We start from the raw sequence: 23,405 nt of genomic DNA, 5'->3' as shown, positions 1-23,405 counted from the left end.
AGGCAGACTCTATGGAATTGTGCCTCATTAAAGTCTCCCCTTTCCCCAAAACCCACTGTCCTCAGGCTCCTCTCCCCCCAAATTCCAAATATTTCCCAACTGGCAACTCTCTTCTAGGTCAGTTAAATACACCCGACTTTCTCATTTCTTAGCATGTAGAGTTGATAACTAGCCTACAAATACATCACCAATTAAGGAGAGGACTGGGGCAATGGTTACGGATGATGTAGAACATTTTATGATGGGGCTTCTGCCAGGACATACAGTAGTTGCTGCTGTAGTATGTATGACACTGTCTACGTAATGGAAATTTGGGCACAAGCTGTCCTCAGCACTGTCAAATAAACCTGGATCAGGGCACAAGAAAGGGATAGCGACGAGGATTTGCAGTAGTGAGGACAAATCAAACTATGTTGAGTAGGACTCAGGGAAGACTGGAACTCTATTTGTATGGGTTTGTAGCCTTAATGTATCAAAAAGATACATTTTACACCCTCCTCTTTTCAAGATCAGTCTATTGTATGAATTTTGTCTCAGCAACAGAAGGTTACACAGTGTGTTCACTCCATGTGCTATGTCCACTTTTATGGCCAAGGGTGGCATAAACTGCCACCTATAGGGCTCCCAAACATAATCAAATGAAAAACAATGCTCATCCTTTTAAAATGTATTTTATTTCTTATTTTGTCCATTTGCCATAGAAAGAAATATGAAATCTGCATGCAACTCCCTAAATATTTAAAACATTTAAATAGCATATGATAATTTAGAAGTACAATACATTATACTGAAAGATATAGGGAAATCTCCTGTAGTATATTTACAATTGAAAAGGTAGTTTGTTATTTATAATTTTAAAAAGACGAATGCACTCCTTACCAATGGAAGTATTACATTACATAATGTTGATGTTGCTTTGTGTCTAAAATGTTTATAGCCATTCCTTTATCTGAGAAGGGTATTTTTCTGTAAAAAGTTATATTTTTGAGAGTCTCAGACTATAAATCTAAAGAACCATACACAATATTCCTGAAGCTTAAAATATCTCAATACTGAAGCTGCGAACTTTTCATAAGAATCTCAGCTGAACAAAAATATGTGCTTTCTTTGTATTAAAACAGCTTTATAAAGTTTTTCCCCCCTCACAGACAAAAATGAAGGGTCACTTATTGTATTATACCCTCCATGAGGATTAACAGCTGAACAGTTTATATCATTTTACAGCCACTGAGAACTTACTGTATCCCAAATATAATAGTCTAAATCAGGGGTAGTCAAACTGCGGCCCTCCAGATGTCCATGGACTACAATTCCCAGAAGCCCCTGCCAGCATTTGCTGGCAGGGGCTTCTGGGAATTGTAGTCCATGGACATCTGGAGGGCCGCAGTTTGACTACCCCTGGTCGAAATACTTAAGTGTTCCCCCCATTCCCTACTGAAATAGATGTATTCTGTAACTGGAAACCTTCACGTTGGAATAGGACGCTGCCCCAATCCCAAAGTAGAGACACAGTTTCAGAACATCTTGTGTGTATGGATACAAATTGTGGTTCACTGAATGAGCTTATAAAGCCCAGTTTTGAATCAGTGATATATGAACAGCTCTCAATACTCAATTTAAAAAAACACCTTTAAAACAAATATTATGACTCATGAGATTTCTCACTTCTAAGGGGGACTGTATGAAATCTAGTATGTAAAAGACACGAAATCTGGCAGCTATAAAATGTAAAAAGTGATCCTTGGTAAAAAGTGCTTTATAACAATATAGTATTTGTGTCATGTCTTATGAGAAGTAGCCTCCTCCATTGTCCATCCTTTCCTTATGTCCACCTTGCTTCTTGTATTATCCTTTGACCTTTGACCTTCTTATTCTTCATAAACTCTGTGGAGATAAAGAGAGACCTAGCTTTTCAGCCAGTTTGATTAAACCACAAACAACCCCATAACCTCCTAGGAAAGTAAATATCAAAAAGCATATGATAATTGCTTTCCATGTCTTAAAAAAGTGCTTTCCATGTCTTAAAAAACATGTCTGTAGTCTGGAGATGAATGAAAATGTATCTTGGAATCAGCAAACCCAAATTTCTTTCCAGGCACATATTCAGCAACACCCAGCTGGAAGGGACTGTCCTCGTTTCTGCACACTTGCATGTACATAGAACAGTAGTGGTTCAAGGTACATTGCTCCTGCTGCTCTCCTGTACTAGCATTGCCAATCTCTCTCGACCAAGGACTTGGTCAGTCTTGTGTTCCTGCTTGTCCCCACAAGCCATTTTACCCTTCCCAGTCCACAGTCTGTTGTGGTTCCAGAGAGAATTCTGAGTAACCCACACATTTGTATGGGTTTTTGCACCATTATTTCTGACTGTTCTGGTCTCAGTCAACTGCAGGCAAAACCACAGCAAAACATAAAGTGGTGCCTATGATAGCATCTCATATTTTAGACTTTGCCTATAGGAGATTTTCCAAACAGACTGACTAGCATCCAACTGAGGAGAGTGGAATTAGAATAATTGTTGAGCAGTTATAGACATTCTTATGTTCAAAGCACTTCCTGTACAAAATCTCTGTAGGTCTTACCACAATTAGCAGCTGGGACTTACTGCGGCCACCGCTGAAGAAGCTGGTGGTGGCCCATGAAGATGGCGAGCGGGATACTAGGATGCACGCAGACACAGCATATGTGGGAGGCAGAGCAAGGCGGCCTATATAGGTGATGTGTGCTTCCGCCTCTCCCACTCTGTGCCTTCACCATGATCAGCTTCCCTCCCAACCCACCCAGCGTTTTGTATTTTGGTTAATGTTTTGTAGGTTCATGTTTATCGCAGCTTTGGTTTAGGCACAGTTGGAGCCTGTTGTCAAGGAGCCCATTTTGCATACTGGACTCCCTGGGGGTTGGGGGTCTCCTTAATAAGACTGGCAGAGATGCAAGCGTGGCCTGCCCAGCTGGGAGGCCAGGGGCTCATGGCCAAGCAACCTAGGGGTACCAAGTTGCGATGGATGCCTGGTGGGCCCCATTATGGTCGCTTCCTGGTGAGGGATTCCGGATGTGCAAGGCCTGGTCTCCCGGCTGGGATGGAACGGACCCAAAGCATCCTAGGACCCTCAGGTTCAGCAGCTGGACAGCTGAGGGGTCAGGCTCCTTCAAGTGCTGGGCCAACCCTCCTCTGGGAGGCATAATAAATCGGCTGTGGCCATATTTACGTCAGAAAGTAAGTTGCATATTCATCGGCAGAAGTGCCAGCCTGCTAATCAATTGTATAAGGTAGGCCAATGTTGCTATCCTCAGGCTGCAGCTGGCCCAGACAGAGTGGTTCAGTCTACTGAAATTATCACCAAAAACAAGATTTGAACCATGGACTTCCTTGTTCACAGGGTAACATTTACCAACATGCTGGTCTAACTCTCTCTGCTTCCTGATACAAGGTGGGATTAACAGCTTCCATGTGTGACCTGGAGATCTCCCCAAATTACAATTTATCTGCAGATTTAAAAGATTAGTTTTCCTGGAGAAAATGGCAACTCTGGAAGGCAAATTCAATGGTATACCACATATGCAAAATCACTCCCCAGATTCTTGACTATACAGGCACTACCCCCAAATCTCCAGGAATCTCACAGGCTGGAGTTGGCAGGTAAACCAAACTAGGTAAAGTGAAAAAGAGTATGCAAATTAACCATAATCCTGGCCCCAGTCAGGCTCTTGGCCTCAGCAGCATCATGCAGAATTTAAACTTAAGCCATAAACAAAAGCAGAATGCTCATGAACTATGGGCTTCCACCCCTTTTGCCTTCCCTTAAGTGGTCAGACATGACCCGGTGCTTGCACAGGGGATACCTTTACCTTTACCTTAAGTGCAAATGGGAGAGATGCCTGAGATCTGAAACTGCATATTTAGCCACATGTTTTTAACTATTGAAAAGTCCTGGAACAATTTATGAAACTATGTCTCTGGTTTAAATCCTTCAGAAACGAAGCGTTAACTTTTTCTTTGTAAAGACATTGAAAAATTCCAGATACTGCATTTGTCCAAATGACCTAAATCAACTTGATCATAACTATGCCGGTATTATCTGGGCAGGCAAGGGGGAGTCACGTAAAATTCCATTGTGTTTGTCTTTTAAAATTCTTAATGCTAAGCGTACAAAGCATCTGTGGGTTGTGTCCAGCTTCTGCTGGCAAAATCCTTATTGACCTCTGTGAAAGCAAGACTGAATTCTGTGGATCGCATGTTCCGTGTTTTGTCTGTTCCCTAAGCTTGTATTACAAGGAAGCCCTGCATGCATTCAAGCTCTTTGTTCTTACTAGTTCATCTGCTTCTGCTGTTTCACCCCAGGGCAGGTGTGCTAAAGTTCAATGAGCCCTAATGCTGAAGAGAATAGCTATTGACATAACCCTCCATTCATTCCGAAGTGCTGAGCTTTATAAGGAAGGAAGGGTGTTCCTATAATCAATAGAGTGGCTTTTAACCAGAGAAGTAGGATTTGACCTTGCGGTTGCACAGCAAGCATCTTTTGAAATCTCTGGGTCAGTCACGCTGGGCGAGATTTTAAAGCAATACTGAAGTTGCATTGTTACTTAAGATTTGAGTAGTTCCTGCACCAGTATGCAAGAGTCTGCCAAATAACCCATGTGCTAGTGGAATACAATAGATTTTTAATGTTTCTCTGGAATTTCAGGTACAATGAGAAAATACTGAAATGTTTTATTCTGGGATTTGGATTTAAGCAAAACCAAACACCTGAATGCAAGTCTTAAAGCACCATAACCACACATCTGCAGATGCATAGCAGCGGGATACCAGTTCTTATGTGACACTTCCATTGAAATGCAATGGCTCTTCCTTTAAGAGTATTAAGGACCATCACTGCTTTTCTTTAGATAAGCTCTTGGGGACTGTCCTTGTTCAGCGTTTGTCAAAACTCACAACAGCAAAACTGCTGTGCTCAAAAAATTTTAGGTGCCCGTCTATCTTCTGCACAATCACTAAGCTCAGTCCAAAAGAAAATGTATAGGAAGAGGAGCCATGTTTGCAGAATGCACCCAAACCACCACAGTTCATGTCAAAGAATATGATCTGACCAAATGCTGCTGCTGTTTTTAATAATCTGTTCTGGTTTGACTTGATTTATTTCCTCCCCATCAACTATGGGTTTTAAGTTTGCGGCAATAATTTAAATAAAGACATAAAGAGAGCAAGTACAGTATTTGCTGGCGTATAAGACTACTTTTCCCCCCTGAAAAACATGCCTCCAAGCAAGGGGGTCGTCCTATACGCCGGGTGCACTTCATGTAACAAACTCTATATTTTGAGTGGAAATGTTGGGGGTCGTTTTATACGCCCAGTCGTCTTATACACCGGCAAATACGGTAATTGTATTGCCTTTCTAATGTCCTTTTCCATAGATTTCTCCCACTACTTCTCCTTGCCCAAATGACATTCAGCCTAATAATATTCACTTGCTCTGATGTGTCTCTACCCTTCCTCCTTTGCAGAGTAGTGTTTGTTTGTTTTTTGTTTTTGCTGCTGGATCTCTTTATAGAGGTCACTTGGTATGTCACATGACTGACTAGGTTCTTGCCCATACACATATTTAGGAAGGGTGGTAAAATAATGGATCTTCTGTGTTTTATAAAAATATTCACATGGAACATGGTAATCTTACTTTGCATGTTAAAAAGTTAAGGAAACTCTAACCTATCTGGAAAAAGTACCTGGAAAAGTAAAAGGCCCTATAAGGCCCTCTGCAGTCTGGGCCCCATATATTTGAGGGACTGCCTATCGGCTTATGCTCCCCACAAGGCCTTGTGTTCTGTGGGTATTAATCTGTTGGTGATCCCTGGTCCTTGAGAGGTTTGCCTGGCCTCAACCAGGACCAGGGCCTTTTCAGTCCTGGCCCCAACCTGGTGAAATTAACTCCTGGATGAGTTAAGAGCCCTGCAGAAGCTTTCATGGTTCCGCAGGGCCTATGAAACAGAGCTCTTCCACTAGGTCCTTGGTTGAAGCCAGGGTATGGGAGATTGCAGGGGCCTCTCCACAACCAAGAACTATTGGCATCCTTGAGAACTGGGGCCCTGGGGTGCTGATGGAAGGAGGGACATGGGAGGTTAAGAAGGGGGTTTATTTGTCTCATCACCGGAGCAAGATGTTTGGTTTTTATGGTTTTTTATGTTTTTATGTATTGGGGTTTTATTCTACTGTAACCCACCACAAGTTGTTTCTGAGAGCGGGTAAGAAATCTACTTAATTTTAATTTGTAGCTCAGAATAATCTGAGGCCGCCACTGCTGCGGCAGGTGGGGCAGGCAGGAAATACGCAGGGAGGGGGAATGGAGCCCAGGGTCCATGTGGCTGCAAGGGCAGTATGGCGCCCTGGGATTGAATTAAGGAGGCAGGTGCAGTTACGTGCCTCATACCTTGCCTGCCCTCACCAGCTGGGATGCTGACAAGCTTCCCACCCTTCCTCCCAAAGTTTCTGGTTTGCAGTTGTTTGCCTGGGTGGCTGGCAGTGGGGCGTGTGTGTTATAATTGCTTGTTTAAAAGTTACAGGATGCGGCCTGCATGGAGCGGAGCATCCTGCAAGGCCAAGGGCAAGTGACCCCTTTATAGAGGCTGAGCACTGGGCTTGGCCCTTTTCATGATAACTGCTCAAGCAGCATTGATGCTCTTTTTTATATGCTAATAGCTGTGGCCAAATTTACTGCCAAAAGATTTGGTGTGGGTATCTTAATTGACAGGGTCAAAACATGTCCTCCTGACATGCAGTGATTATTCCATATTGATAATCTTCTTTTGTGATGATTACACCAGAAAAAGGTTTTATTTAGTAAAGTATTATTTAGGGTACTTTTTAATGGTTCAGTATCCTCTTGGAGAAGAGTGACAAGTGGAGTACCCCAAGGACCTGTCCTGGGGCCTGTGTTGTTCAACATATTTATAAATTATTTGGATGAGGGTTTAGAGGGGATACTTATTAAATTTGCAGATGATACTAAACTGGGAGGAGTAGCAAACACAACTGAAGACAGCAACAGAATACAAAATGATCTTGATAGGCTCGAGAAGTGGGCTAAACTGAATAGGGACAAATGAAAAGTTCTGCATTTAGGTACAAAAAACCAAATACAACAATATAGGATAGGGGAGACTTGTCTTGGCAGTAGCATGTGCAAAAAGGATCTAGGACTCTTTGTAGCCCAGACATTGAACATGAGCCAACAGTGTGACTCAGTGGCTAAAAAGACAAATGGGATTTTGGGCTGTATCAAACAGAGCATCGTGTCCAGATCACAGGAGGTGATGGTACCACTTTGCTCTGATCTGGTTCGGCCTCACTCGGAGTAGTGTTCAGTTTTGGGCACCCCAGTTGAAGAGGGATGTAGACAAACTAGAGCATGTCCCAAGGAGGGCAACAAAGATGGTGAGGGGTTTGGAGACCTAGACATATGAGGAAAGATTGGGGAAGCTTGGTTTATTTAGCCTGGAGAGGAGACGACTGAGAGGGAATCTGATGGCCATATAGAGGATGGAGCAGAGTTGTTCTCTCTTGCCCTGGAGGAATGGACCAGATCCAATAGGATGAATTTAATTCAAAAGAAATTGTGTCTAAACATCAGGAAGAAGTTCCTGGCAGTTAGAGCGGTTTCTCAGTGGAACAGGCTTCCTCAGGAGGTGATGGGTTCTCCATCTTTGGACATCTTTGAACAGAGGCTGGATAGCCATCTGACAGAGAGGCTGATTCTGTGAAGGCTTAAGGGGGTGGCAGGTTACAGTGGATGAGCTATAGGGTTGTGAGTGTCCTGCATGGTGCAGGGGGCTGGACTAGATGATCCGGGAGATCCCTTCCAACTCTATGATTCTAGGAATATTAAGGAATATTAAGAAAAGTCTTAACTTGTATGAAAAAATACCTTGGATTAACAGAAGAGTATAAATAAATAAAAATAAAGAATATAATGATAACCTGCTTATTATCATGATTGAACGAGAAATAGGTTAGTATTTAGTTCTGATTAATAAATCCCAAGCAATGGTAAAACTACCCATCCTTTACAGCACAATGTTGAATTAGTTGACTGGCTTTTGAGGCTCTGAAATTATTTTGTTAAATGTGAAAAAGGAAAGTCTCTCCTCCACCCACTTCATACTATATGTGATTTTTAAATAGGCGTGAACTCAGTGAGACTGACTAGTCCCTAATTTAAGTTTGTAGAACAAGACAGGTGCTACAATTCCATTTAGATCGCAACTACACTGAGGCATCTGTGGCATCTACCTGATCAAACCCAGCCCAAGGACATCATCCTGAACTTGTACGTAACCAGCATAGGGGAAGGGTATTGGTGTCTTGCTTAGAAGGTACTCAGGCAAGAAGAAGGGACAAGCAGCTGCATGGTCATTTTGAACTTTGAACCTGCTAGTACCCACTGGTAGCCTTTAAGGGAATCTACATTAAAGGGGAGACAATATGTTGCAAGCCAGCTATATAGAATTTCATTGAACCAATCCTTGAGACTTGGTCTTTTTTTTTTTTTTTTTTGCCATCTGGGAGCAATATGTAGTCAATATTTAAATATAGAATGATGTGATTCCTGAGGGGAAATGAAATGCCAAAAAGCTACAGGCATTTTAGTTTACTCTGCATACTCTTAATCATAGGAGAACAATCCTTGAAAGTATCTTCTGTTTAAATTCCTGGTGACAAGTTGAAATGAGGGGATCCAAGTAATTAAAGTTTCTTCCCATGGTAAAGTTTCTAAGTGTGACTTAACTTAGATCAGGTCTGAATACAAGACTGCAGAGTTATGCATCATCTTTGAAACCCAAATTAATAAAAGGAATGTAATAGAGTATGCGCAGAGTTTCTTCCAGTTCTGCATAAGCACACGTATTTGGATACAGATGATATATTTTAGATGTAAAAGGACTTAGGTAAAGGTATCCCCTGTGCAAGCACTGGGTCATGTCTGACCCTTGGGGTGACGCCCTCTAGCATTTTCATGGCAGACTCAATATGGGGTGGTTTGCCAGTGCCTTCCCCAGTCATCACCGTTTACCCCCCCAGCAAGCTGGGGACTCATTTTACCGACCTCGGAAGGATGGAAGGCTGAGTCAACCTTGAACCGGCTGCTGGGATCGAACTCCCAGCCTCATGGGCAAAGCTTTCAGACTGCATGTCTGCTGCCTTACCATTCTGCACCACAAGAGGCTTTAAAAGGACTTAACACCTAGGCAAATAAGAAATCTGCCTCCTCTTAAAAAAAAAAAAGATTCTTGGACTTAAGTACACAGGAATGTGCCTTTTCTCCAGTCAGTTCTGTGTCTATGAAAATGGAGAGAAAGGATTAATAACATGTACTTTAGAGCTTCCTCTCATCATTTTCAAATACAGGAATAGCATCCAAACATTCCAGTGTTGTTGAATGAGAGTGAAAAGCAGCTTGTGGACTTCTGGATAAACAACAGAGCTGTCTGTGTACAGTGATGCTAACATGGGGAATACATCATTAGCTGTTTGAATACAAATAATGTGCATGTAGCTTAGGAAGAAATGCTGTTCACATCATAGGTCTGGCATAATGAAAAATCAAAAGGTAAGCTACGGGCCCCGAACAGTATTTCAATGGGAAGACATTACAATATGGACAATTGTCTAAACAGGCTTACTTTTTATGTGTTTTGCTTTTTGTACTCCTAAAGAGAGAGTGTTAAGATTCCTCATACATAAGTTATTGGGTCTTTATTTCCTATGTTTTAATGGTTACTCTTAAAAATAAACAAGGAAAATTGGGTTACATAATAGCTGACATTTAGCAATACAACCCAAGTTCTCTCCTAAAGAGCTGCCTCAAGAACACTGGCAGATAATCAGGCAAAACTGTCAGTATGACGTAGGAGGAAGGGAGAAAAATAACACTCAATAGGAAATGGGTTCTATTGAATTCCATTGAAGTTTCCAAGTAAACATCTTCAGTCTAAGCATGGGCTAAACCACTCTCCCATGATCCAAGTCAAAGCCTTCCACTATCTTACAAATCTCCAAGCTATTACCATTGGTTATGATAAAAGCACTGAAATGTATCTTTTATTTTTCTTTCCCTTCACATATTAGATCTATCCCTTTTTATCCCCACAGAACCCCTGAGGGAAAATAAGAGGCCGAAGGTCCTGTGGATTTTGTATACCAGAGTTGATTTGTGCTCTGGTCAGAATCACACTTCGCCACCCTGGCTTTGTTGACAGCTGTAGGAAGGCTTTCTTCATTTTTACTGCACACTAGCAATACAGTTCAATAAAGCAACTGCCAGGTAGGGTTGCCAACCTCCAGGTGGTGGCAGGGGATCTCTTGGGATTACAACTGATCTCTAGGAGACAGAGATAAGTTCCCCAGGAGAAAATGGCCACTTTGGGATGTGTATTCTATGGGAGGTGTGTTCTATGGAGAGGCGGGAAATAAATCCTATTGTTGTTGTTGTTATTATTATTATTATTATTATTGTCATCATCATCATCACATTTAAGTCCCTCTGTTCCTTAAACACCACTTTCCATGGCTCTACCCCCAAAATCTCCAGGAAATGACCAACCCAGAGCTGGCAACCCTACTGCCAGGCTACCCAATTACTGCCAGCCATAAGGCTCTTCAGTCAAGTACATATGTATGGAGTGACCTGAGTTTTCATGAACTTACTGATTTCATTATTGATCTATGTGGTCTTGAGTTCCAAACAATATCAGACTATCACTTTCCATTTATTGCTTGTTGCCAGACTGGCTGATTAAAGTTTAAAAAAAAGTTGTTAAACTTGTTAAAGTTAAAACAATTAAGGTACATTAAGGGGGGAAATTCTATAAAAGCATCAAAATCCTCAAGGAATAATGCGAATGTGGGAAGCTAGAATTGTGTCCTGTGCTAGGTATGATCATTACCCACCTCTCTTTCTCTTTCCATATTGTGTACCACTTAAGTAATCTTTTTGTGCTTGGGAGTTTGGGATGCAAGCAATACTGATGGCCTCCTCTGAATCGGGATTTCATGGTGACACTGAAATGAAAAACAAGTTGTCAGCGTGTTAAAAAGGCATGCTTATGTGACAGCAGAATCTGTAGCAGCTTGATCAAAGGAGTTGTGGCAGGATTTCTCCTGCATATCCTACATTCTGTTATGCATGCAGGGATGTCTCTGGCATCAATTGACTGGGCATTGATTTCCATAGGCCATCCAGTGAAGAAGTCCAGCTTCTTGCAGTCCAGCTCCTGTGCTTCTTATGATGACCTTAATGCACACTCACTGAGCTGATAGAGAGTGTCAACAGCTTCAGCGGTTGGTGCCCCACCCTAGACCGCTCAGGCAAGCCTGATCCCATCAGATCTCAGAAGCAGGGTCAGCCCTGGCTAGCATTTGGAAGGGTGATCGCCAAGGAGAACCAGATTGGGATGCAAGGGCAGGCAATGGTAAACCACAATCTTAGGATCTCCTGGCTATAAATATTAAATAACAATTAATAAATAATGTTGGTGGTTGGGGACAAAAGGGATAGCATGAATGTAGTCCTCCATAGGCCAAACTAGTATAGAAGAAGAATTATTTTTAATATATGCTGCTTTTCACTCCCCAGCTTATTCCTTTCCTTCCTCTCCCCACAACAGACACCCTGTGAGGTAGGTGGGACTGTGAGAGTTCCACAGAACTGCTCAGATAGAACAGCTGTAACAGGACTGATTACTCCAAGGTCACCCAGCTGGCTGCATGTGGAGGATAGGGGAATCAAACCCAGGCTTCTAGATTAGAGGCTTCTGCTCTTAACTATTACATCAGGGTTAGTCAAACTGTGGCCCTCCAGATGTCTATGGACTACAATTCCCATGAGCCCATGAGCATTCACTGGCAGGGGCTTATGGGAATTGTAGTCCATTGACATCTGGAGGGCTGCAGTTTGACTACCCCTGCATTACATCAAGCTGGCTCACTAGTGTAGTGAAGTACATGAGCAATCCAGTCAAGTCTCCACAGGAACAGCTCTTTTTTTAAAAAAACTGTATACCATAGTGTATATGGAAAATCATTGGTGTACAAGGATAACCGTGTGCACCCTTTCAGAAGCTACGAGGACAGGAACTGGGAAACTGTGCTGCCAATGGACAGCATGTGGCTGTGGGTCAGAAGATGGTTCCCTTAGGTTGCCAGGAGTTCAGAGTATCTCCACCCAGAACCACACAGGTTTCCCATGGTGTGGTAGAACAACACATACATCTAGGTCAGGCTTTGTTTTTTCTTAGGCTCTAGGGCTCAGTACTCATGGGCTTATTCTTTTGCCTCCCTGTGGTCTTCTTTCCAGTTCCATGGTCACTCTTCTTTGATTACTATTGGAAGGCTGCCTAAAATATAGCAGCACAACACAGCCTCACATCTGACGGGAGAGATTCAAGTGGGTAGCCGTGTTAGTCTGAGGAAGAGTCCTTGCACTCGAAAGCTCATGCCTTGAATAAATCTTTGTTGGTCTTAAAGGTGCCACTGGCCTCTGATTTTGTTTTGTTGATCTGACAGTATAATCAGATAAGTATTCTAGCTCACTACTTTCAAACATGATTGGCAGCAACTTTTATACCTAGTTCTCCAGGGACTGAAACAGAGATATTTTCCAGCTGTTCTCCTAAATGTCTTTACCTGGGATGGAATGTGGAACATCTTAATAGCAAAGCAATGCATTCCATCTCTGAGCTACAATGTCCGTTTGACAAATCACAAGGTCCTAAATTGGTACATTCTGAGGAACTCTTACAGAGCTATATTTGCTTGATTATACTGATTTTAATACCTAAGAGATGTATTGTATTACCACACTTCCTGCAAAGTTATCATTCATTTACTAATCTGGGGGGAGGGGAATGAATAAAATGAAGGAAATGATGTCAAGACATTACAGTTTAATAATAATATGTCTTCATGAAATGTTTGTTTCTAAAATATACAAAAAGGGTGGTCCAGAAGCTAAAACCATTCATTGATTGCACACTCAAATTAAATACAATGAAATGCATAAAAACATTACAGCATTCATCAGAAAAGAAATGTGCACTAAGGAGAAACCAGCAGTATACAACCTCAGTGAACCTGGAAAACAGAAAAACAGCAAGAATTTTTAAAGCAGAGGATTCCACTCTGAAACTAAAGGCTCAATCGTGCATGTTTTCTTGATGGTTTTCTGGGAGAGTGAAAAGTTTCTCTAATGGGCATTTCATTTACATTTGTACCTCACGGCTTTTGCCTTTTCCTTCAACTGCCAAATCTGGCTGTGCTTCTAAAGGTCTGGAGCGCACGTCTCTCTCATACCCATCCTAGGAAAAGCTTGTTATTGTTTTCTTGACAGCCTTTCAACATCCACTCTCTGCTGGCATCTTGCTTGTGAGAGCATACTGCTGTTTGGTTTTCCCATCAGGCAGGCAAACTTTGAGGCCCAGACTTAAGTCCTTGGCAGGCGATGCTTGGGCAGGAAAATCCTCACAACCTTTTGTTATGCTGATACCCATTTCTGAACCCTTTGTCAGCTTTGGGGTACTGATGGAATGGAGACATAACTGTATGCAAGTTGACTGGGAAATTGCTACCTCCACACCTTATGGATCTTTGCTAATTTGTAAGAAAGGAGGTCACTGGCACACTGGTCTGCATGGAGGGAGGTTGGAACACCCATCCTCTAGTATTGACATGGAGAATCTGCTCTGGCCTAATATAATGTTTTATGAGAAGAGGGGGAGCAAGGGAGAAGGAACAATCTTCCTCAGCCACAGAACCACAATTCTGAGCTTGTATCTTAGGATAGGTTAGCAGGCTTACCTTGGCTAACTGAGGCACCAGTTATTTGTGTTTCAAAATTGGAAAGTAAGTTCATGAAGAACACATAGTAACAACTTAGTACTGAATTGTTTTCAGATAGTTCTTCTGGGAGTTTCTGAAGACAGGTTACAATAGGGATAGTAGATGTTCTGATCTCGTAATCAGTGATCATCAAGATAGTGTGCTTGCATAATCAAATAAAGGAAGTCCAGAAATTCCCTGGCAAGAATCCGTAACCCACTTCCTGCAAACTTCCTAGTTGCCAAGATTGTTTTCTGTCAGTTTGAACATAATACAAATACCTATAATTCTCTTCTCCGTCATTTTGAATGTAACAGGAATACCTATAAGGATATTACCATATTTTCCTTCTATACAGAAGGTATATATGGGCAGATGAAGCATATCTTATTTTTAAAAAATGATGAGGAAATGGTGGTGGGCCTTAGGAACCAATCTCTGGAGTTAATGGATATTAATTATCCAGAAGAAAAAAATCTTCTGGGCAGTTCTTAGGGAAGTCCATGTGGATATGTCATCAGGAATTGAAAACATTTCTGTTTAGCAAGGCATCCCCAGACTAATGGAGTACTAATTTCATTGAACTTTACTGCTGTACACTGAGTGTTCTGTTTTTTGGGTTTTCCTGCTTAATAGTGTGTGTACTTTTAATTCCTATTCTGTTTTGATGATGTTTTGTGAATGCGGTTGTTTCACTACTTCTGCATCTTTTGGTGTGATGTTCTTTGGCACAGAACACAATTCATAAGTGTTTAGCTAAACATGCCCCCCTCCCCAAGAACTGCCTTTGAATCCTGAACCTCAAAACCCAATCTGGCTTTGAAAGCAAATGTGAACTTCTACAGAATCTTTATAAGCATTGTTTTACTGCTTCATTGTGCAAGCCTGTTGAATGAGACCACAGTGGGCTATAGAGCCATGGGGAAATGCAATAATCTACAGCAAAGAGAATTAAAAGCTCATTGAAGCAAACCATATTATTTCCCCTAGGGATGCTGATGAAATTTTGCTCATCTGAATTTCACTCTGGATTTTGGGACTTCAGATGAAATGATAGCATGTGTAGGTCAACTCTGATACAGATTACTAACGTGTAGTAATGCACATTTCACATAGTAATATTTATGCAGTTGCATAATTGTGTCAATTTTGCTTTTGGTACAGTCTTATAATTTATCTGAATGTGGGTTCCTGTTCACTGGAAATTGATAAGGAAAAGACCAATGGGATTAAAACCAGAAAAATTAATTCATATAGGTCTAATTGGCACCTGCTTGAAGGACATATTGAATTACAGGATAACTTATTATAGTCATCACTGAGAACTCAATGTGTAGGAATATTTTTATGTAATCTGTATATTTGATCACACATCCATCAAGAGACTGTAAATGATCACTTCAGGTCCAGGAATCTAATCCTTATAATGTTTTGAAAGGAGAAACTATTTTTAAGGCAGTTCAAGAATGTCAATATAAGTGTCAAATTATAATATTGAGAATCTAGAGTATTTGGATCATGCCTAGTTTGGTGTAGTCGTTAGGAGTGCGGACTTCTAATCTGGCATGCTAGGTTCAATACTGCGCTCCCCCACATGCAACCAGCTGGGTGACCTTGGGCTCGCTTTGAGCCTCCTTTGGTTAGGGAAAAGCGGCATATAAGAACCAACTCTTCTTCTTCTAAAGGAAGTCTAACTTAAAAGCAACAATTAGCAAATTAGTAAAATTACACTCCAATATATTTTGAATCTGAAACAGGCTGCCAGTTGCCCCTAAAGTGATATAATACATACTTGTGAGAAGAGATTTCCTTTAAAAATATGTTAACTGAACATATTTCCTAGATTACTTATAACCTTAGTTCTTTCATAGGCTTAGAAGATGTCACAGGTACCACTGTTCTAGATGTCTTCAGATATATTGCTTTGGTCACTGATTCTCAACAGAATGCTGGAACCGTGACTTGATCAGAACTGTGCTCTGTTGTAGTTTGTGATTTGACTATGTAATCAACATATTCCAAGCATTAAGTTCTGATATCAAAGCAGAATACAGTATGCCACAAAGCTTCAGTCTCAGGACCAAGGCACCATGTTAAAGCTACACCCATTTCATGCTCCATCGGTATTCTAGAATGAGCATAAAGAGGCCGTGCCTAGATCAGCAGGTCGTGCAGTACTTTGCATGGCTTCGCTGCGTCTACTGAGAGCAAAATTACATATTACACATATAGTTTTTTTTCAGACTGGCACTACAGTTTGAAGCAGAAAACCAGCACAAGTGCTCTTTCCTACCAAGCATTTTTGACTAAAAATCACAATGCCTCCCACACACTGTTTTCACTCCAGGGGGCTGGTGGTAGTGGGACCACAATGTTCAAAGCAGACACATGCATACACACACAAAGAGAAAGACGTCACCCATGACAATATTCCACATTCTATGGCAGCTTCAGCAGCAACAGTTTTTATCAGTTAGAAAAAAAGTAACTAAGAAACTACATATAGTAAAAAGAGTCTCAAGAGCTTGTTTATGATTTACTTGGGGTTCAGTTGGATTCCAAATTGGTCTGACTTCCCCCAAGAGAAGTATATTACATTGTGAAGACTAATTTTTTTGTAGAAAAATTAGTCTGAAATAGAAAGTTATCCTGGGTTGCTTGCAGAACTTTCATGCTGGCTTGGTGCTCAACATGGCCAACATATCTTGCTCCTATCACTTTATCAGCCACAGAGAATTTTAAAAAAGACCTTGGGATACTGAAAGAAAACAAATACAATAGGATTTGGTTGTGGAGCATGTTTCACTTCAGTGCAAGATGGCACACTGACTCGGATGGCATAAGCCCAACGTCTGAGTAAGCATATTTCATACTCATAGAGAACTGGGCATTTCAGTTGCTGTAGTAAGTGAGAGAGAGGCTGCTTCTGCTGCGGAAACAAATCAGTAATCAATTGATGACCTAGTTTAGTGAAGCAAAGATTCTATTAGTTTTACTCCCATGTATGTACCAACCATTTTAAAAAGTAGCCTTTCTCATTTCTGAAACTGGCAGATTCTGTACAGCGATACCAGGAGTCAATTTAGAGTTTGATGGATGCACTGTGGCCCTATAGTTGCTGCCCATAAAATGATAGGATGCAGGTATGTTCTTCAAGAGCCTTATCCTGATTTACATAGTATAAAAACATATCCAAGATAAAACAAGGCTGCTTGGAATTTTATTAGCCACTCTACAGTTTCTTGGAAACTGTCAGCAGACCATGAAAGGACTAGCACAATCCAAAGCCAAGGGCCTATGGTCCATGAAAATGACTCTTTCTGTGTCTATCATTGATTCAACAGGCTTATTGAAAGCAGTATAAACATTGTTATTCCTTTTATGCATAAGCAAGACAGTTGTGTCTCTAGAACTAGTTGACACAAACAAGATTTAAACATAATGAAATACAGAGGATAGAAAGATTTTCACTTGCAGAGCATGACTTTTTTCCTCTCCCCCTCCTTCTGCATCCCCTGTATGTTCCGAAATGCTATTCATAGGGGTCTCCTGTACCCAGGAACAGCATTTCTGCATGCATTTTGGCCTGTAGTGGAAGAGGACAGACTAGAAAGTCATATTCTGAAAGAGGAAATCCTTCCATCCACATAAACGTTCCAATGGAACCAAGCCATAACATTCTTTTCCTAGAAAGAGAGCAAATTGGTTACACATCTATTATGTAACTAGTTCCAAAGTTAGCATCCCAAGGAAGAATACTAATCATTGTCATTTTAAGACTTTGATTGGCGCATTTCCAGCAAATGACGCAGCAAAATGAACAAAGTTGTTTTTTTTTAAACATTTGGTATATCCCACAATGAGTCACTAAACTGAAATAATAATGCAAGTTAGAACATGTCTTTAAAGAGATAGGTGTACCATATATATCAAGGGCAAAGTGCTTTTATTTATGTAAACCAGTTCCTCCAGTGAACTGAGAGTTTGCTCCTTATGCACAGCCTAATCCTATGCTTATTTAAACTCAGGCAGCTGAATGCAGGATTGTAGACCTACACACAGTAAAGCAGATTTAATTGAAGATAATGGGATTTGAGCAGTCAAGTTGCATTGCTGGGCTACTTGCTTCCCTGAAAATACATGCTGGATCACTGGAGTTACAAGAAGGCAAGAAACATAGCTCAAGTGATTATGTTCATTAGGAATCAATTGACTACCCTTACAAAGTTCCTATTGCAGTCAAGTGAATTACAGCTGAAACAGATTTATTACACTAAAGATGAATGGGACGTTTTCAAAATATTTGCTCATTGTGTGGTGCCTAATGTATTAGCATATTATAGTAGCCAAATTCATATTTCTAATTTTTTAAAAAGCAGACCCCCCATGGGTAGATGCATACTAATTTTGTTTGTTATGAGACAAATAAAAAAAAGGACTTACATGATCATCCTCTCCTTGCAATATGGATACTTTGGCTTCTCTTCAAGTTTCTGTATATCAGAGAATCTTATTTTAGGGCCCTTTCTTGCACATTTGCATTTGGATCCTAAAAGAATAAAAATTCACTCATTGGTAGATTAAAAGTACAGCATAATATGTCCTGCACTTATAATTCCCCCATTATCTCCCTTATTCTTGGCTTTTAATCTGTGCAAACTGATGAGCTTTTAAACATCTACATCATTGTAAAGAATGGCTTGAAAGAGGATTTTAAAAATCTAGGTTCACTGTGTTTTTAAACAAGAAAAACACAAGAAAGATACTGTGTTGTAGACAGTTTGCTAGGCAGTTTATATTCCACTACAGTCAATAAGATATGCAGGTGAATCCTATCAATGTCTACTCAAAAATAAAATCCACAAAGTTCAAATGCATATGCAGTGTTACATCCTTGATATTAGAAGTCATATGGCAAAACTGCACCTGCTGGGATCATTGTGAAAATGAAGACAAACAAAACAAATTAATGAAGCTGTTATAGAAATCTGTAGATTAAAGATGACTGACAGAAATGTTTTCCTCTTCTCGTTAGACAAAGACTTTAAAATGAATCATAGAATGCATTCAGAATTCTTCAGCATTCTACATTCAAATAGCCCTTGACTTTAGCAACAATAATCCCCTTGGATCAAAACAAGGCAAATTCAAATCCACAACCATGAATATGGTATCAAACTTTACAAGATGCTGAATCCAGGTATAACTCAATCAGTTTGTTCTTCCCTGACTTTCCCCCCATTAACACGTCCAAATTCGCCACACTACAGGAATACATACCAGAGTAAGCCCCAGAAAAAAATCCTTCAGCATTTTAGTTCAGGCAGTTAAAATGTTGACTAGAGTTGCGTTGGACCTTTGGCTTTTCCTGCATTTTTACTTTTACACTTTTTTAAAGGGTCTTTTATTCATTATTTATTAACTAACTGAGGTCTTCAGTGCCTCCAAGCACGACGATACTTTTCAAGCAACAATTTAATAAGTGGAGGAAATCAAATGAGAAAAAAAGTGGTGAAATGAGTGGTTAGTGAATAACCTGTAACTTACCTTCTATGCTGGTCAAACAGACTGCAAAGAACACAAAGAGAAAAGCGAATGTGAAGAACTTCATGATCAAAAGATCCCAGGTACCTCGAGAGATGTTTGCTAAGACCTCCCTTGAATAATCTGCTTCCCCCCTTCTTGCCTCTGTTCTTTGATCAAATGCAGTGGTCAGACTGGGTGCTGCCAGGCTATGCAAATACCTAGGCTCTATGCTCTTGGCTGCGGCTATTGCTTTTGCGATCCCATCCGTTTCAGTTGCTCTCTGTCTGAGCACTGCCGCTTTCCTCCTCTTTTAAAACATTTCCTGCTGCCCTTTCCTCAGACTCATTAATATGCAGAGAGACTCAATTACTTACAGCAATTTCTCAATTCCCCCAAAATGGGAGGAGGGACTTAACAGAGAACAAAAATAACTGATTCTGCTTAAGGCAGTGAAATATTTTAGGGGATAAACACTCTGAAGAGAATGTTTTATCTAAAGAGAATATAAGGAAGGGTGGGTGGAAAAGAGTGTTCTCCCCACCACCACCACCTGATCTCTGAGATGGCAAAGCCTTGTATTTCACAAGAGGTTATCACAAAGAATGTAGTCATTTAGGTAAGGTGGATGGTCCCATTGAAAAGGAAGGGTTTTTTTTGAAGAAATTCTTTTTCTAAAATGCACACAGTGAGAAGAACCACAGAAGTTCCAGAGGATCATTAGCTTATGAATGTATACTGTAAAACAAAGTCTGAATCCAGTGGCACCTTTAAGACCAACCTAGTTTCATTTTGGATATTCACTTTTGTGTGCATGCACGCTTCTTCAGATACTGTGTATACTGTGATGACTGCAAGGGTCAAGCCATGGTGATGTCACTTTAAGAGGCTCTAAAATTATTTTATTTTATGGGACTGCAATATAAATATACTTTATTTTTGTGTGTAAAAAAAGGTGAAATCATACAGAAAAACTGCATTCTAACTATAGTGTCATCCCCCCCCCCTTGACATTGTAAAGCTCCAGACTGTATCTTGTTTAGCTAATCCCAAAATCCAGCTCTGCAAGGGCGGACCAGATACTTAACAGAATGTTCCTGGTAGGCTGCTGCCCTGAAGGACGCTGGTGGCCAGGAACAAACTGAGCCAAGTGGCCCCTATGGTGCTAGCAGAGCCACAGGGGCTTTGTGGCTTGGACCTGGGCCACGGCAACTGTTGACCACAGGTAGAAGTTCACCTGTTGCTATTGTAACTGTTGCCTGGATTTGAGCTGAGTGGACTTGGCAGTTCTACCAGCACAGCAGGAGCTGCTTGTCGCAGCTTGCTCCAAGGGCGTTTTAACTTCTTAGTCCACTCCTGCAACTTGGGTGATCTCTTATTGAGCCTTGAGCTGCTCGTTGTTCTCAGATTCTTGGTGCCATGCTGTTGCACAGAAAATTGGTTTAGAATGGTCCGGACATTTTAAAGGATTGTGATTGTAAGAGGTTACTTTAATAACAGTCCATCATTTGACCACTGTTATAATGATTTCTCTCTTTATCTTAAAAGCCCCACCTTCTTTAATTTCAAAATACCCTTGATATTTCAGATATTCTGAAAGATCCATAAGATATCTATGCTGTTCTTCATTCTGAATGTGGGGGGTGATAATCTGTACTCAATTTCTTAATGATATTTTCACCTGTGATAGGGTAAATAAATAAGTTTATTGTTGAGGCTTCATGCCATGCCATGTGATATATCAATCAAATTCATATGACAGTATCAGAACAAACTGACATTTAAACCTGCCTCTTCCCAGAAGTGGACCTTTAGAAGAGTATATCCAAAGAAATAATATCTATTGAGCACATTGTTCACGGGAAGAAAAAAGACAGCCTTTCAATGAATAGATAGTTTTTTTAAATGAATACATCTCCTTGTCTTTGATGTCTTATAGGGAAAAAAAGAGTTTGGATTGAACAAAACGATGATTGTCCATGTCACAGTACCCCCCTCCATGCTTTCTAGTTTTGTGTGCCTCCTTTGCAAAACTGCTTCCAAACATCTCATTTTCCTGGGGAAGATTGTTTAATGATTGTTAATCAAGATTGTTTCATGCTGGCTAGTTATATACTCATTATCCTTGACTTGTCCCATGTCAATATGGTTAACAGTGTGTGTGTGTGTGTTTAAAGTATTTGTTTTTTATTGTTCCCCAAAAGCATACCTATACGTGACGTTTCTGGTCTCCATTACTGAATGTGACTGTGGAGCCTGGGGGTTGGCAAAGATTCCAGATTAGTTCACTAATAATAATCCAACACAGCCAACCAGAAAAGTAGCCCTACTTGTAAATTTTTACATTTATAGGAAAATTTTCCTTGCAGGGAGTTTGCATCCTGTGTTGTTTCCAATATTTGGGTGTTGGCAGGTTGAGAAGTACATGCATACCACACGCACAAAGAATATTCTGAACAATGCATCCATTCCCCCACCCCCCGCATGTTAAGCTGTTCATGTGAGACGTGCTGTTGACATGCCTGGAACATCCTCAATATCCTTGAGGCTTGCTGATGCAAATGTATATGTTCATTGCTTTCCCAAAACGTGCTACTTATGTACCATTGAGTGTGTGTGTGTGTGTGTGAGAGAGAGAAAGAGAGGGAGAGAGAGAGAGAGACATACAGCAGACAAGCACTCACAAGCCAAGGGCTGCGGCAGTACATGTGCACAATGAAAAACATCTAAGGGGCTCATCTGTTAAAGCTTACCTTCTTAATAGTGTTTTCATACAACTTTTTATTATTACCATTCAGAACAAAGGGGGGACATGAAAAAGCCCTCAACTGGAGTTTAGGATGACTTTAAAAGGTGTGCATTATTTTAAAAGAAATAACTAAAGAATGACACATTAAGCACAATACAGTCATGCAGAACTGTACACATTTACTTCTTAAACTATTATTCGAATTATGATGAAGGTCTGGGTAATGGCAGATTAATTGATTTGCTTGACATTAACATTTGAAATCTAAAGAGTGAAACTAGGTTACATGTAAATGGTGTTTGCTATCAGCCAAAGATTGCAATCTGTGTATATTTACCTCCCACCTAAATACTGTATAATCAGGAAAACTACTAAATAGAAGGAAGACCCAATGTAATTTTATTGAAATATAGCTGGGTGTGCAGATTAGGCTATGTCCTTTTGAGGCCTATGTTAACAGTTAATGTCAAGTTATATGCATGCATATGCCCCATGGACAAATTATTTTGCAGTGACATAAAGAATTTCATAAAACATAGCAAGCCATGAAAAAACTGCAGCAAAACCGTAAAAAAATAACTAACGTAGCATTCATTAACGACAATTAGTCTCCTGATGTTTACTAAAAAATGGGCTTTGGAGGGAGTATTTCCCCCTAAATGATACCAAGGAGGTTAACTGGAATCCTATACACCGTCTGGGTCCTGTCTACCTGTGGGACCACCTGGTTGCTTATGCCCCTCACAGGGATCTTCGTTTTGCGCGCATGAACCTAGTGGTAGTCCTGGGCCCTCAGGACACTCTCCTGGACTCAACCTGGGCCAGGGCCTTTTTGGTCTTGGCTCCAACCTGGTGGAATGATCTCCCAGAAGAGCTAAGGGCCCTGCTGGAGTTATCAACTTTCTATCGGGTCTTCAAGATGGAGCTCTTTCGCCAGGCATATAGTTGAGGCCCAGGCGGGGTCCCGATATTCGATTCGAGCTGGGATCCCCCCATGTCCATCTTGTTATTCTGTTATTGTTTATTGATTGATCTGGCTCCTCACTCCCACTAGTAAGACAACAAGGAAACTGCCCCCCTGGCTGGACCAGGAGTTGAACAGTTAGTGGTTTTTCGCCTGCCACTTTTTTACCAGTAATAGTATGTAATTGAGGGAATTATGGTTTTTTTTATTATGTTTTTACCTTTTTATTATTGTAAACCGCCATGAGCCCAAGTGGGAACGGTGGTATAGAAATCAAAGTATAAATATAAATAAATAAATAATTTATT

The 23,405-nt window shown here is 40.7% G+C and overlaps 1 protein-coding gene across 1 annotated transcript; it reads right to left on the bottom strand.

Moving 5' to 3' along the window:
- Positions 1–655: 655 nt before the first annotated feature.
- Positions 656–19,817, bottom strand: CXCL14 (C-X-C motif chemokine ligand 14). The gene is made up of 4 exons (XM_077326782.1): positions 19,409–19,817; positions 18,305–18,410; positions 10,937–11,047; positions 656–1,884 (listed from the first exon to the last, which is right to left on the bottom strand). The coding sequence occupies exons 1-4, from the start codon at positions 19,470–19,472 to the stop codon at positions 1,869–1,871; spliced, it is 297 nt and encodes a 98-aa protein (XP_077182897.1). The 5' UTR covers positions 19,473–19,817; the 3' UTR covers positions 656–1,868.
- Positions 19,818–23,405: the final 3,588 nt, after the last annotated feature.

The sequence above is a fragment of the Paroedura picta genome, chromosome 3, assembly GCF_049243985.1.
Source record: "Paroedura picta isolate Pp20150507F chromosome 3, Ppicta_v3.0, whole genome shotgun sequence".
NCBI lineage: Eukaryota > Metazoa > Chordata > Lepidosauria > Squamata > Gekkonidae > Paroedura > Paroedura picta.
This window is presented reverse-complemented; position numbering and strand designations above follow the sequence as displayed.

What these genes read in the sequence shown, in the direction of transcription:
- CXCL14 (XM_077326782.1), bottom strand. Translation starts at nt 19,472, where the DNA reads ATGAAGTTCTTCACATTCGCTTTTCTCTTTGTGTTCTTTGCAGTCTGT. An exon ending in CTGTTTGACCAGCATAGAAG is followed by an intron (nt 18,411 to 19,408) that starts GTAAGTTACAGG and finishes TTATTCTTTTAG; the next exon opens with GATCCAAATGCAAATGTGCA. An exon ending in TGCAAGGAGAGGATGATCAT is followed by an intron (nt 11,048 to 18,304) that starts GTAAGTCCTTTT and finishes TTTTCATTTCAG; the next exon opens with TGTCACCATGAAATCCCGAT.